Here is a 12,593-nt window from a genome sequence, read left to right as displayed (position 1 = left end):
CTGTTCCTCTAAATTAGAAGTAACCGTAGAATATGGCAATTCATACTTATAATAGCTTCAGATAAACATTTAATGAATCCTGCGAAGTTGATTCTATAATTAAAATTTTCTAGTTATAGTCATGCATAAAAAAATGACAGAATCTCTGCTTGCTTTTGATTGTGCTAGTAGGGGTCCCCCCTAATTTTCTGTTTTCGTAGGGTAAATTTCTCTCCAAGCTTAGTGTTTACCACCTTTCTTTCAGCTCTCACATGCCAAAATATGTACGTGCAAAATGTAATACCAAGGAAATTGCATGTGTGAAGGAGGCTACTCCCGCAAAGCGCTTGATGCAACTGCAAATATTGAGTGATGCTAGTGACCACAATAGTTACCAAAAAAAAAGGAACAAGAAAAAGAAAACGAGTGCATTCCAATTTGTCCATTAAAAGTAGGGGACTCTCTTTAATCATATATGATAGGACAGATCGAAGCTTCATCAAATGGGAATTTGTTGGCATTTGATCATGTTTAATCATATACCCATTTATCTGTTTACCAAATATCTTTATTTATATGTAGTATTGCAACTGAGAGATGGAGAGAGAGAGAGAGAGTCTGAAACTCAAAGGGCTGACCTACTCACCTGTGATTTTCATTATCAGTCTTTTTGTCTTTCGAAACACAGCTGTTGCATTAGCCATTTGTTTGCAATCACCCCATACACATTCACAGCTGACAGCTCTCTCTCTCTCTCTCTCTCTCTCTCTCTTTCACAGCAGTCATGTGAACTTTTTCATTGATGCATGAAGAAAAGATGACACCCAATGATTCAGGCACGCAACTAGAAGCGGGAGCAAGCCAAACTATTCGCAAGTGGCGACCCCACCATTTCCAGGATCTCATTACATCTGGTTTCACTTCAAACCAGAACCCAAACCAACCCAGTAAAAAAATCAGCGAGAAGAAGAGGTAAAAATCTGCAAACTTGGCAAGTGGGGAGGAGCCCCATCCTAGATGCGTCGCTTTCGTTACGGTTCCAAGTCAATACAAAAAAAAAAAAAAATTACAAATGACAAAGCCCCATTTGTCAACCCGTTCCTATCTCGAATTCAACACATATCGGCTGGCGGGTGATGTGTCTTGCACTGGCCAAGAACTATAAAATAATCGGGGCTGTCCCATAGGTATGAATTCGGTGGCAATGCTGCGCATGTGATCCGGTCGAAAATGTATGAACCAATCCGGGTCTTGCGTGTACTTCCTTGTTCTTGCGGTTCTCCTATCTTTGTCTTCACCAGTGAAAGAACAACCTTGATTCCTGGAACGTCCTATGGCTTGTCAGCACTTGTACCTTCATGCATCTTTGTTTATTTTCTCCCCCTCGGGGTTTGTTTAAAGAAGGTCTCGAAGATTCCCGGGCTTGATTTTGATACGGACCTACTAATTGACGAACCAACTTACTAGTTACGTCCGTATCATAGTCAATGTCCAACTATATGCAAGAGATGACGGGTCAAAATTCAAGACGAGAAACGTGTGCATTGAGGCTTAGGATAATTCTAAATTCAAGAAATGAACTAGCCGAGTTGATGGGGGTGGCAGGGATTTTGCGTCTGGAGAGAAATGTGATGATCACGATTTGGGTTCCGATATTACCAGGTGAAAAAGAATCATATTGCTTTAATCAATAATTTCCAGGTTAATCAGGGTTAGCTTCCAAAGTCTGCGTAGGAGGCGAGATATCTTAGAATTGATATTTGCCATGTGAAATTGGGCGACTCTGGAAGGATCTGCGCCACCAGCTGAATCAAAACGTACGGATTTTGGTAACTGTATTGCAAGGATCGCCCAAAAATGGCATAAAAGACAAATCTAATGTGGGGGATGTTTCTCCTTTTTCTTTCAAAGGAGTTGATTTATTTTTGGAGTTTAGTTCCACATGATCTCTTTTGATTAATTGTCCTATTTATGTGCGCAAATTCGTCGTATTCATGTGTGTTTGTACTTTGTATAGAATTGTTTTATTTTACACTGACACGTTATTGAATTTTCTTTTAATACTATGTAATTGTCTCGATTTTAGTTACTGATAAAATGAAGTGCGGAAATTAGCTCCGAATATGACCCAAACACTATATTAAAAAAAAGAAAAAGAAAAAGGCATCCAAGAGCCCCCTTATCCTAAAGCATAACTTGTCGTTTGTTCCGATAACAATTAAGGTAAAGCGGGGTCACGGAGTTAGAATTATTATATTACTTTTACTTTAGCATCAAATTTTTGACAATGGCACGGTTTTGGTAAAGAGCCGTTGTCCAAATTTCTCCACAAAGGCACTTTAGAGATGCCCAGACATGCACTTGTGTCCACCAAGATTCTCACGGTTTCATATCACCAATTTTCTCACAATTTCATACCACCAACTTTCACATCTAGAAGAGGATAGAGAGCATTTTCGAGGTGACCAAATTGCATGCACATGTAAAACGATGAAGTGGTGTGTCGCACATGTAATTTTTGGCTACTATAAAGAGGGTTACCGACAAGATAGATACGTGCATACAAATTCATCAACAACGTGCATATAGATTCATCAACGACGCAAAATATTTGAGCCTCCTGAAATACCGACAGCTCCGGATCCCGTTGCAACCAAGCGATTGTGGAGCTCGAGAAAGTTGCATTCGCCGGTGCCGGAACTTCCCGCCGTGTTTCGGGAAGCCAAGTGATGTTTCGGTGGTTCATCATCATCTCAAACCAACTTGATGAGATGACAAGTTCGGGATTTTGCGGTCACCTTCCATTAGAAAGGGCAATTGAACCTTGGGCCCATAATCGGAATTTCTAGTCCCATGAAAAAATCGTGTCGCCGGCCTAGAGGAGAACAGCCTCCGCCCGTTTTCGTTTCGGCCCAGACCCCAAAATCGGCCCATTCACAACACCGTCCGGCCGCCTCCCGTTTTCAAAATTCGAACACACGGAAAAGGGGGAGGGGCAAAAGCACCCCAAGACAAGGCGGGCCCACGAGGCGCTCCCCGTGGGTCCGGCCCTATCCACGTGGCATCTCCGTCCTAGTATAGAAGACCACCGCCACGACCGCCGTCGCCGTCGCTCTTCACCGTGTCGCAGCAGCATCCGGCTCGCTCCCGTCCGATCCTGTCGGGCTTGGCTCGGAAGAAATTCATCCGGCGATGTCGGACCGGTCGGCGGAGTGCCGGGCCTGCCGGGAGCTGCCGCGGGACTGCTGCTGCTGGGCCGTCGCTCTTCACCGTGTCGCAGCAGCATCCGTCTCGATCCCATCCGATCCTGTCGGGCTCGACTCGGAAGAAACTAATCCGGCGATGTCGGACGGGTCGGCGGAGCGCCGGGAGCTGCCGGGGGACTGCTGGGGGAAGGTCTTCGCCTACCTCGAATCCGAGGCCGACCTCGAGCCCGTCTCCGCCGTCTGCAGACAGTTCCTCTCCATCGCCCACGGCCTCCGCACCTCCCTCGCCGTCCCCAACCAGCTGGTCCCCCACCTCCCTCCCTCCTCTCCCGCTTCCGATCCCTCAGGTCCGTCGACCTCAGCCCCTTCCGCGGCGACCCCTACGACGTCCTCCTCCAGATCGCGCGGTTCCCGGAGCTGCCCCTCGAGCGCCTCGACCTCTCCAACCAGCCGCGCCTCCGCCTCGACGGGCTGCGGGAGGTGGGGTCCAAGTTCGGGGCTTTGAAGGTCCTGGTGCTGTCCAAGGTCATGCTCCTGCAGGATAACGACCTGGTCTCCATCGCCGGCTTCTTCCCGTTGCTCGAGGAGCTCGACATCAGCTATCCGGAGGTGAGCGCTTCGGATGGGGTCACGGACCGCGGCGTCTCGGCCCTGTCGCAGAGGCTGAGGCGGCTGTCGCGGATCGACGTCTCGGGTAATCAGTTCGTCTCCGATCAGTCCCTCATCGCGCTGTCGGTGAATTGCCCCTCTCTGAGGGAAATCGGGTTTAGGGATTGTAGCTTTATCACCCAGAGCGGCATCGCTCGGTTGATCAAGAACAGGCCCGACCTGGTCTCCCTGTCCGTGAACGTAATTGGGCCGACGATTCTGTTCGCGGAGCTGGTCGATTCGTTCGGCTACGCCAGGGGATTGAGTAACCTGGATTTCTCCCGCTCGTTCGTCTCGGATGGGCTGCTGACGTCCGTCGCCGACGCGAACATTCCGTTGAAAAGCCTCGTTCTTTCGCATGCGTCGGGGTTTACGTTCGACGGCATTTCGGAGATCGTGCAGAAGCACGGGGGCATCGAGGTCTTGGATTTCGAGGCGGTAACTTTCCTCACGGATCACTACATGGCGGCGATTGGCGAGTTTCTTCCCGGACTGACCTCGGTTAATGTCAGTTTCTGCTCGAAGCTCACGACTGCGACATTGTATAGCCTCGCGAGACGGTGTCCCTTGCTGAAGGAAATCAAGATGGAGAAGACAAACCTAAAGAAGGACAATGCTAATGAATCTGATATCGCAGCGAATTATCGAGTGAGGTCTCTTAACATCTCCCGTAATGTGAATTTGACCGACGAATGCCTCAAGAAGATCGCATGCGTGTGCCCCGGGTTGCAGTATCTCAATGTGGGCTATTGTGCGGAGATAACCGGGGACGGCATCACAGGCGTGCTGAAGAGCTGCCCTGAAATCAAGCATTTGGAGATCAATCATTGTAGAAACACGGAGAATCTACGCGTCGACTTTGAACTCCCGAGGTTGGAGGTCTTGCGAGCAGAAGGGTCAGCCCTGAACGACCAGCAACTGGGGGCGATCGGAAAGAGTAGTTGTCATCTCAAGCGCCTTGACTTATCCAACTGTTTGAATCTGTCGACTGTAGGGGTAAAGGAGGTGGTGAGCCATTGCAAGACGTTGAGGGAGATAAATCTGACGCGCTACAATTTGAATGTCGACATCGTGGTCCTAGCTGAGATGGTGTTCAAGAGGCGATCGTTGAGGAGGATAGTCCTACCTTGCGGATCCACTCTATCCGAGAGCCTGAGGGAACTCTTCTTGCAACATGGCTGTCTCGTTTGTGATTAGCGACTTCAGAGGGACGATCGAGGATGTAAGTTTGTCTGAGAAAATGATGATGCCCGTTTCCTTTTCTGCGGCGGATTCGTGCTGTTGTGGCTTCTTTTGATGCGATGCTGCGGACCTCATTTCTATAGGACGTGAAATTGTCTGTAGATTGTTTGTGGTTACTTGATAATTTGTCGATGACAATTGTACATATTCAATAATCTATTAGTCAACCTTTGATTTCTCCAGCTGAGTTTCAGTTAATGTTTTCTGTGTCGACCATTTGTTAACGAGCCTTAAGCTTAAAGGTTACACTGATTGCAGTTCTAGATTTTTTCAATGTCCCTTTGCCAAGGACATTGTGCATAGTCAATAATCTACAATTCAATGTGCTTCTAGAGTTTCGATTCGGAGCCTGAAACCAGAGAAAAGAGTTACAGGTTACATTCGCTCGAATGAGGCGAAGAGTTTTTGATTTCTTCACACTACTTGGATGTCGGCCCAAGGAAGCTGTGAACGCAGGACAGTGGAAGCTGTGAATGAAGGACGGTGACTAATTTAGTAATGAGCGTTTCTCAAGTATTCTAGAATATACTGTAAATTGTACATTCTTGAAATAAATCCTCTAGAATATACTGTAAATTGTACATTCTTGAAATAAATCCGGATAGTTGAATAGTTGGGGAGGTGCAATCTCTAGAGATTTACGTCTGCTTCTGCTTGTATATATAAGGGCTCTCCTCATTTGTATCCATTTCACAAATTATAAAGAAATCTTCATAATGATGGTGATATATTAAGGCTGGTGTCGACATTGAAATATTATACGGCCTTTATGACATTTGGCCTTTTTCGATTTATAGTTCTTTAAGGATTTGAACCTCATCAGTGCTGCGGGCAAGCAATCAAATGGAAAAGACCATGGTTCAACTTGCAAAACCAATTCATCCATCATCTTGGCAATTTATTCTCCCAAATATCAAAACAAGTTTGGGCAAATTCCCTAAAGATTACATCTTGACCATCTATCCTGTGGCCGAGCAATATCATTGCACAATGTTAAGAATGCATGTCCCATTTGGACAAGTCTGGTTCAGGCCGAAAGAAAGAAGAATGCTGGCTACATTGCCCATACCCATGAGAACCAAGAATGCCAGCTACATTGCCCCGACCCATTAAAAAAACAGCACAAGCCTCTGATGCACTAGAATCCCTGAGTTTCATTCGATACGCTGAAGAAGAAAGGGGCTTGGTTTGCTTCCTTGCATTCATGCATGCTTGTAATCTGGGTTGTCACGCAGACCAAGCTTAGAGAGAACCAGGCAGTATGAATCCCAGTCTGTCCTTCGCAAATACTTCAAGAGCGTCTTCCTTCGCTGCACCATTGCTTGAAGCCCCTTTCGAGAATGCTTATCCTGCCAAATCACAGTTCCATAGATCATCAGATCACACCTCGTAAAAATTATAGAGAAGAACAAATGCATTGTATCTCGGGAAAAACAAAAAAGGATGCGCTGAACATTAGTCAGAATCCTAGGATGCATCAAATTACACCGACAATTAAACATTGTCCAAACATAACACTTGCGACAGTCACTAGCTTACTTCAATTCACTAAGAGTAAAAAGATGTACTTATGCATTTTACTTTCTTCCTCAAGCAACGTGACGTGGATAAGTATTGCAATTTTGTTTTGACAAGAGCATGAAAATGAGACCTTTAAGCATTAATCCAAGATTTTCCTCCAGGAAAAGGCATTAAAAAATTGTGACACGATTGACAGGCAATGACAATGAAGAAAAATGCAGCACTCAGCTCTTGCAGCAAGCTGCAGAAATCTCTGAATAAGACAAACTAGAGAATCGCCTGTAGGTCAAATAAAAAATTTCAAGACAACATTCGGGGAAGCCAGAAATGATCTAAGTACTCCATCATGACCTGTCACCATTATCTAATAGAGTGATTTACACCGTTCCAACCATACTGATGTGTTCTCACCTTTTTGTGTAAGGCTTGAGCTAAATGCTTTATCTTTGTCGTCAGCTGCGCCACTGCAATAGTTCAATGAGAAGTGAATCTATTTCCAAATGAAGAACAAGAGATCCCCCGACAGGCGAAGAGGGGAGAAGCAGAAGCTAGTGCTTAAGTAATGCCATTTCAAAATCATGAGATTACGTGCAGAGAGAGAGAAAGAGAAAGAGAGAGAGAGAGAGAGAGAGAGAGAGAGAGAGAGTTGGTTCAGGCATATAAGTTTAGGCATCCACTTTATAATGCAGACTTGTTAATCACCATGTCCTCTCCATTTTCATCAAGAAATCCTCACAGTCAAAAACATAAAAATCCTGATAACACTCACAAATCTGTCAGACACTCTGGATAATCTTTATCAATCTAGTCATGTTCAAACTTTTGAGGCACAAACATGTTAAAAAGGGTACAGAGTTCACAAAATACAAGCTTGAGAGCTCCAAAACCTCCCTCGTAGATTTATCTGCTATTCGGAACTCTCCTAGGCCATGCCAGACACAAAATTCATTTTGAACAGTTTCAGTCTGTGCATGGCCTTTTTAATGAGTATCGTATTGTTAAAAAACCAGAAATCACCTGATTCCATGATGGAAACTTCCAACAAAAAGGAATACAAAGTTCAGCATCTCAACAAATAGTGCTGACTATAGAGAGAAGGCATGCTAATTCTGGATTACGAAATAAGGTTGCGGTCTTGTATAAGACATTTAGATAAACCCACTACTCTAAACAACATGTCACATCATTCAGTAAACTGGGTTATACTTCAGAGTAGTCTGAACAGGAAAACAAAGTTTTAACCACTGCTTTAAATCTATGACAGAAATATGGCGTCCGATGAAGTTTCTAGTGGTTAAAATAATTTGGTGTCCAGATAGCATCCCCTCCAGCCAGACAGAACAGTCATGTGACAAAATTATAAACACTGCATGCATTAATTAAGCTACTTATGGCCGTGCAAAAAGAGACGGATTCTAATAAAGCCTACTGCTCGAGAGCAAACCTTGCACACGTGCAGATCCACAGTCTGACTCTGACATTTTAAACTCCTCCCTCACTTGTGCAAGCTGAATCTTCAGTTTTTCTGCAGAAGACATGTTATCTGGATGGAAGTACTGCAATAACAGCACATCTTAGAGTTTTTGACATCATTCACGAAAAACTTAAAAGTTTAAGACATCAATATGATTCAAAAACAAGTATAAAGAAGCAGATAGCAACACATTTGAGTAGTTGCAAACAAAGCATTTAGCAGGCCATGCCTTCAGTTAAACAACATCATTTGGTCACGCAAGAACAAAATTACGCAATAAATCATTGATTCCAGGTCCATAATGTGAATAACTAGTAAATCACAGCACATTCGCTGGCCAATCATTGCATTTGAGTTATTGTTTGCACAATAATTTTTGTTTCTTTTCAAGGACGATGGAGATGTGTTATGAATCTAAATGCACTGCAGAGTCTTTTTGGTTCACTGATGACTAATCTAGGTCAAGAGCATGGTATGCACTTTAGTGCATGCCCATACCAAGGTAATGTGAAGCTACAGTCAGTAGAGGTTGCCAGAATTTAATACTTAAACATGGCAAGACATCAATATCTCGGAAAGAAGAAGACTCAAAAGAAACAAGAAAGCACCACTTGCCTTTTCAACTAAATGTTCCTTTGGAGGCTGCAGCATGAAGTCTGGAGTTCCTCCTAACTGTCCTAATGCATGTAGTCTCTGGACTGAAAAATAAATCAAACCAATGAATTACGGCCACTCCTCAATGCAGACAAATTCGTCAGTCATCTAGTTTAATGATGGCATTCCATATCAGAAGAAAGCCTCAAGCTTTCCGATAGGAAGCCATGCTATATTACAAAGAGACTAACGGGACAAATAATTTGCCAGACATTACAGAAATTTCTGCTTCGTTTCCTCTGATTTGCGACAAAACTTTGAATTGGGACTGGAGTCAAGAACACTATGTGTAAACATCATAAAGATACTAAGAGGCATAAAAAGGTGACAAGTTATCACCCCGAAACCAATCTTCATATATAATCTAATTCGAAGCCCTTGCTAGGATTCCAAAGCAATTCTCAAATGAAAAGTCATATGCATACAAACACTCACACGACGTCTTCTTCATCCTCTCATCATCAGAACTTTTAATTCTGCCCAAACTTATCCTCAAATCCCTGTAAAAGGCCTCTCCAGTCTGCGAGTCCTCCATCTCCCTCAACTTCACCAACCTCTCGTTCAACTCCCCCAGTGAAAACCACCCCTTTCCGTCTCCACCTTTCGCCGCGCTCTCCGGCCTCAACGTCTTCAACTTCGCTCCCAAATCAGTATAACTATACGACTTCAAGAACTCCGTTTTGGACCTGCCGCTGCTCTCCTTCCCTTCCCCTTCCTTCCTCTCCCTCATCTCCTTCCCAAACACCGACAGCGGCAAATTCTCGCCGCCTCCAATACCCATGGTGCTGGAGCCCGAGCCCGAGCCCGAGCCTTCCAGCCCGGGCCTCATCCTCAGAGCATCCCTAAACCGCGAGAGCGGCATCGGGTCCCCCCTCTTCGGGAGGGCGTCGGAACCGGTTTTCTGACTGAACTGCATCTGCCTCAGGCTCTCGCGGAACGGTTCCATGGAGACCTTCTCGCCCGGCTTCGCGGGCCCTCCCTCGGGACCACCGCCCGGATTAGCCTCCCCTTTCCTCCCTACCACATTGCGGTTGTACAGCTCCTGGAAAGTGACGGGCCGGGCGTTGGAGTCCGCGGGACCCGGCGCCGCGGACCGGCGACGGAACTCGGAGAGGTTCTTCAAGATTTCCTCCTTCGGCGCATTCGAGGCGGGGAACGGGGACGAGAGAGAGGGCCTGTTCATGCTGCTGCTGCTGCTGCTGTCTTAGCCTGGCCTTGACCTTGTTCAGGTAATTGGAGAGGGAGGGAGGCTCCGCCGACGGCTGCGGCCTTGAGTCGGCGTCGCCGGGAGCGAAGTTGGGTCGAGGCGATTCGGCGTCTGGGTCTGGCTTTTCGGAGGAGAAGAAGCGAATGAGGGAAGGGCTCGGGAGCGGTTTCCGCCTGCTCCTTAGCTGGAGAGCCATGGGAGTGAGGGTTGTCCAAGGGAACCCTAGACGGACGGAGGTTGAAGAAAAAGAAGAAGAAACGCTTAAGAGGCTTGCTGAGGTTTAAGGGAGGTGGCTAAAATTTTTCCCAAAACTTTTTTCCATTTTTTTCGTTTCTCGCTTTGCTGACGAACTCGTTAAAAAAAAATTTCTATGATTTTTATAAGGCTTTAGTTCTTTTTTCATTTATTTTCTTTTTGCGTTTCTTTTGATATAGATCCTAATAACCCCTTTCTATATATATTTTTTTCTATAATTCATGCGCTTTTACATTTTTCACGTAATTTCATTTTGATTCAACTTCAATTCAGTATAATTTCATTCTCAAATGCAATTTGTGTTTCCTAACTTTTAGATTTATAAAATCTTTCACCCCATCCAAATCTCATCGCACATTTTATGTTGAATTTGTGTTCATATGTGAAATAACTTAGGTCAACATCTCTAATGATACTTCGATCTTTTAAAGTCTGAGGTGTCTTAATGCATTTCTATCTTTTTCTCAACATATAATTTGGCACCTCCTTGAAATCGATCTAACGTAAATCGCATTCTAACCTATTAGTTGGAGATTAATCAGTGGAAGAGTCTCATGCAGTCACCATGAGGTTGCCAGCCCTTGTTTGGCTGGTTTCAGGCTATGGTTGAGGCTGGCGATCACCAAAAAGAAAAAGAAGAAGAAGAAAAGGAAAAGAAAAAAAAAAGAAAAGGCTTAATTTAAAGTTATTTCGGGGATAAAGAAGTAATTTTTTTTACTTATTAATTTCATTTCAAATCTATTACAAAGAACAAATTTGTTCCCAAAAAAAAAAATTATCAAATAGATTTATATTATTTTTATGTTCAAAAAAAAATAGGATAAGATATTATTTGACATGTTATCAAACATATCCTTAACAAATGAACGGAGGAGATGAGGGCATTTACGAAGGAATTGGGTCTTGGAGCTTTACTGAAAGCGTGTTGGCGCGGTGCGGCGGTGATACAGAGGAAAACCGTAAACCTCCGTTGAGGCCCATTTCAAGGATGGATTCGCTGCTTAAAATGAAGGGGACAAAACTTTGGTGGTACACCCGTGCGCGTGAAGCGGCTAATGCTCCAACGACCGATGAGGATTTCGATCAACCATGGACAGCCATCTCACTCATCCAACCGATCATCGAGGGCCCCAAAATATTGCCACGGCTTTAGCCCGCGACATTGTAGAGCGGCCCGTTAAAGGGATCGGAATTGACATGCAAAACACTAAATTGTAACAGCCATCCAATTCGCGTTCGATTAAAAAGGTTGGTTATTGTTTTTTCTGATCAGTTCGGTATCGACAAGCTAAATAGATTGAGCATCGTGATACTTTCAAGAATTCGATTGAATTTTGAACTCTTGAAAATTTCAACTAAATAGTCGACATGTATCGAGTAAAGGTGCTCATGGGTTGGTGGCCCGTCGGGCCAAAAGCATAAATTGATAGGTTTAGACCAGCAATTCCCTTCTTGGGCTTAGCCCGCTCAAGTCTGGTCCATCTTACATGAATAATTAATATTTTGTTTTCACATATAATTAGCCCACCCATTGATTAATCTACTATTAAACTTGGGAAGGTGGACAGCATATAATTAGCACTAGCGCCAACTCAATTAAACCATGTCCACCCCTCCAAACGATTTTCTCCACGATTGGGGATCTGACAACATATATTTCGATATGTAATGACTAAAACGTATTTAATCTAAACAGTGGTCGAAGAACTTAAGTGCGGTGACCAGAGTCATAAGACATTCGATGCAAACTAGATTCTTTCATAACACCATCAATTGTTAAATGACCTCGCATTAAATTTAAATTTAATCGATATCTTATCCGATGCATACAATTAGATTAACGAGTTATATCATGAGTCCCAACTTTACATACTCTAAAGACGAAGAAGGTCCAGCTCGTTGGACCCGATCCAACCTTCGATAGGCCAAAAAAAAAAAGTCCCGACAGAGCCGGCTGTATATGGCAAAACCCTAGATAGGAAAGGAAGGGGAAGGGGGACGACATCAAAGCGAAAAGGCAAGCAGCGCATGAGCAAATTGGAAAAACGAATAAAAGGAAGGAAGATGGTAGTGCATTGGTTGACTGGTGGGGTCCCAGCTCCGTCCACGAGGGACCAACGCTACGATAGCCGTCGCGAACGAAAACGAATAGAAAAGGGAGAGGAAACAAGATCCCAATTCCATGTACCCACCCGCAAGCCTGCACAAGCACAGAAACTTCAAAAGAAAAGAAAAGAAAAAAACTCAAAAGGAAATGTGACCCTTTTCCTTTCCGAGTTTTGTCAACAAACAACATCAACTCCACCACCATATAAGCCTCCTCCTCTCATTCCTTCTTTCATTTATTGCTATCATTTCCCTCATTAGCCCCCACCCCTCTCAGCCCTTCCCACACTCTCATAACAAC

The 12,593-nt window shown here is 44.4% G+C and overlaps 2 protein-coding genes across 2 annotated transcripts; one reads left to right on the top strand and one right to left on the bottom strand.

The window, feature by feature from the left end:
- Positions 1 to 3,008: 3,008 nt before the first annotated feature.
- Positions 3,009 to 5,273, top strand: LOC104450613. Its single transcript, XM_010065242.3, is given in 2 exon segments — positions 3,009 to 3,691; positions 3,694 to 5,273. Coding segments are annotated over 2 exon segments (1,857 nt in total). The 5' UTR covers positions 3,009 to 3,171; the 3' UTR covers positions 5,031 to 5,273.
- Positions 5,274 to 5,934: 661 nt separating this feature from the next.
- Positions 5,935 to 10,216, bottom strand: LOC104450612. The gene is given in 6 exon segments (XM_010065241.3): positions 5,935 to 6,424; positions 7,008 to 7,060; positions 8,041 to 8,152; positions 8,686 to 8,768; positions 9,160 to 9,915; positions 9,917 to 10,216. Coding segments are annotated over 6 exon segments (1,362 nt in total). The 5' UTR covers positions 10,128 to 10,216; the 3' UTR covers positions 5,935 to 6,277.
- Between the last annotated feature and the right edge of the window lie 2,377 nt (positions 10,217 to 12,593).

The sequence above is a fragment of the Eucalyptus grandis genome, chromosome 6, assembly GCF_016545825.1.
Source record: "Eucalyptus grandis isolate ANBG69807.140 chromosome 6, ASM1654582v1, whole genome shotgun sequence".
NCBI lineage: Eukaryota > Viridiplantae > Streptophyta > Magnoliopsida > Myrtales > Myrtaceae > Eucalyptus > Eucalyptus grandis.
Note: the sequence above shows the minus strand (reverse complement) of the source record. Positions and strands in the feature narration are given on the sequence as shown.